The 3,254-nt window shown below is 52.1% G+C and overlaps 1 protein-coding gene across 2 annotated transcripts in view; it reads right to left on the reverse strand.

The window, feature by feature from the left end:
- Positions 1–865: 865 nt before the first annotated feature.
- Asb10 (ankyrin repeat and SOCS box containing 10) overlaps positions 866–3,254 on the reverse strand; it is an 8,953-nt gene continuing 6,564 nt past the window's right edge. For both annotated transcript variants that reach the window (XM_021191510.2, XM_021191509.2), the window contains exons 4-6: positions 1,793–1,906; positions 1,340–1,525; positions 866–1,181 (exon numbers count right to left, since the gene is read on the reverse strand). In XM_021191510.2, the coding sequence (XP_021047169.1) occupies positions 1,340–1,525; positions 1,793–1,906 (300 nt within the window). In that variant the 3' untranslated portion in view covers positions 866–1,181. The remainder of the gene's footprint in view (positions 1,182–1,339; positions 1,526–1,792; positions 1,907–3,254) is intronic.

Consider the following 3,254-nt stretch of genomic DNA (forward strand, 5'->3'; position numbering starts at 1 on the left):
TGTAGGATTCTGGTACAGCAGTGTGAACAGCACTGCTCCTGCTCTAACGTTTTACAGACAAGGAAACTTGAGTCTAGGGAGGAGACTTTTGTTCCACAACTAGCTAATGGTAAAGCCGAGGGTAAAGCTCAGATCTGGTGACAGCTCCATGATCTTACCATCACAAAGCTACATTTAAAGAAACAGGCTAAAGGGACTGAAACAAATGATGGTTCAGAAGGCAAAAGCACTGCAAAAGCTGCTCCTTCTAAGGACCTAGGTTCAGATCCCAGTCCTGGCATGGCTGCTCACAACCATCTTTAACTCTTGTTCCAGGGGATTCCACTCTCTCTTCTGGCCTCCAAGGGCAGCAGGCATGACAATATGCACACACATCTATTCAGGTAAAACACCCTTACATAGAAAAAAATTAATAAAGCAGATTAAAAAGAACAAGATGTGCATGGAGTGAGGCTGCCCGACCCACAGGTGGCGTGAGCAGTGGGTAGAAATGGTTGTTTTCCTAACCATGCAGAGGGCCCCGATCCTCATCCAAGCCGGGGTTACTTTGTCTTCCACATCCGTGAACCCTGTCCCAGGGGCTTTCCCGTCTCCAGCCCCTGACCACCATTTTCCCTTTACACACACCTCTGCCTTGCCCGCCCACCCTTCAGGCCACCTGTTCTGATAAGCTCTCACTCTGGAGGCTATTAACCACTGCATGTGAGGAGAGAGGCGGGTTGGCCTGGGACCTGCTGCCTAGTACTGAAGGGAGAAGTGAGGCAGCTTGCACAAGGCCTAACCTACCCTGATTCTGTGTGAGGTAGTCACATCCAGGCAGATGGAGGCTTGTTGGAGACAGTACCAAATCATACAAACTGTAGACTTTTTTTTTTTTTTTTTTTAAGACGAAGTCTCACTACCTAGTACAATGTGGCCACTCTCCACCCTCCTGCCTCTGCCTCCCAAGGACCTGCACCATTGTTCTGGGCTTCAGCCTAGACATTTCCAGTGCACACACAGACCTGCCCAGGTGCCCTCTGCGTCACTGCCAGCTGGGTGCTGATCTGGCCTCTTCTCTCAAGTGTGGATCAAGACGTCCACTCCTGACTTGAAGACGGAATGCCTTGCATCATACATGGCTGAGAGATGCTCTTGGGGTGGGGGGTGGGGGGGTCTGCTTTGTTCGCAGGGCAGCAAGCCTGGAAAGAAAGACAGGCACCGAGAAACTCTTGTGGCTGTGGAAGCAGCTGGTTCAGTCCAGAACCATCCTCCAACTCTCCTGCCTCCTGCTAACCCCCTGCCCACCCCACCCCACCCCACCCCAGCACAGTGGCTGCCTCCAGAAACCAGAGCTCACCTAGTAGAGCAGATCCTCAAAGTCCAGCTGCAGGTATCGGAGCATGCGCGGTGGCAGGGGAAGGCGTGGTAGTGCGTGGGGCAGGCAGCCCTCCAGGTGACTGCGGAGCGCACAGCGGCAGAGATGTTGCAGCGACCTGGGCTGCCTCACCAAGGCAAAGAGGGAAGAGTAGAATCCATGGTGCTTCTGGACACAGGGGGAGAGGACTCAGTGAGGACAACCTTGGAAAGCCGCAGCCGCCACCCACTTCTCCTAACAGGGCCAGGAAGGGAACCCCTGGGAGCATCTCTAAGAACCTCATACAAACTTTCAGAACTCACTCCAAAGTAGTATTTTTCTAGATAGGAGTGGGCTGTTGAGTAATTTCTATAGAGGACTGTCATGGCTGCCCCACAAGGAATATTGTCTCTCAGGGACAAGCTGAGTGATGTGCTCAGGGTCCTGGAGGCGGACCTGTAGAATCTCAGGTGGCACTAAGCCCTTGGCCTCCTCAGGAAGCTGAACTACACGGTATGTATTCATCAGGACCTCGATGGTCCGTGGGGACATGCACCAGCGATCCAGCACCTGCAAGAGGAAGAGATTTGTTAGGGGATCCTGACAGGCCATGTGGGGTGACTGGAGGGGCAGCTTTTCCCCCCAGTTGCGCTGCAGACCCAGCAGCTGAGATGTATGAGACCTCATTTGAAAATGAGGCTTGCCGGGTGTGGTGGCGCACGCCTTTAATCCCAGCACTCAGGAGGCAGAGGCAGGCGGATTTCTGAGTTCGAGGCCAGCCTGGTCTACAGAGTGAGTTCCAGGACAGCCAGGGCTATACAGAGAAACCTTGTCTCGAAAAACCAAAAAGAGAAGAGAAAAAGAAAAGAAAAGTGAAGTGAGGCTTTATTTCCTTGATTCTGTTTGTATTTTTGTTTGCTTATGTATTTTTAAATATTTTTTATTTAAATTTATTTATGTATATGAGAGTTTGCTTTTATGTATGTCTGTGCACCACATATGTGCAGTACCCATGGAGGCCAGAGAGGGCGTTAGATTCCCTGGAACTGGAATTAGAGATGGTTATGAGATGGTCTTGAGTCCCAGCACCCACATTGCTATGGTCCTCTGGAACCCAGGGTCAACCTCCAGTGCCATATAAGTCAGACAGAATGCCCATAGTCCCAGTAATCAAGAGCAGAAAATGGGAAGATATCTCAAGTTTGGGTCCTATCAAAGCAAAGGTGTCCCCACAAGAATGTCAAAGTGATTCCTTAGGCACAAGCCAAGGCACCGGGGAATCACCGAAGCTGGAAAGAGGTGTGGGGCACAGCTTCCAGAAGGAAACACCTTGCCAGCAGCACCTCTCCCTAACTCCAGGCTTCTACACTGGGAGGGAAGGCTTGGTGGCTGGAGAGGCGCCAGGAAGTCAACAACTGCATTTCTAGTGTTCCCTTTCCTAGCAGGTACAGACCCTTAGTCCTCACCTCTACCTGATATGGACCGTGATTGTCTTCAACTTGCGAGGGAAGCCGAGGCCCGCTGAGTGTAAGAACCTGCCCCGCTGTAGCAGGTATGCCTGGCACAGCAGCTCCTGGCTCCCACTTACTCCATCATCGCTCTGCACTCCAGGGCTCCAAAAAGGATTAAAAAGATCAGAGCTGGGGCTGAGGATACAGCTCCTGTGGTGGTAGAGCCTGCCTAGCATGCCTGAAGCCTTTGATTCTATAGTAAGTGCCACAGAGCTCAGGTCAGTCATCACAGCTTGTCTGGGCTACCTGAGACCTTTATGAGACCCTTCTGGTGGGACTCATGGCTCCAGCTGCATATGTAGCAGAGGATGGCCTAGTCGGTCATCAATGGGAGGAGAGGCCCTTGGTCCTGTGTAGGGGAATGCCAGGGCCAGGAAGTGGGAGTGGGTGGGTTGGTGAGCGGGGGT

This window comes from Mus pahari, chromosome 2 (assembly GCF_900095145.1).
Source record: "Mus pahari chromosome 2, PAHARI_EIJ_v1.1, whole genome shotgun sequence".
NCBI classification, from domain to species: domain Eukaryota; kingdom Metazoa; phylum Chordata; class Mammalia; order Rodentia; family Muridae; genus Mus; species Mus pahari.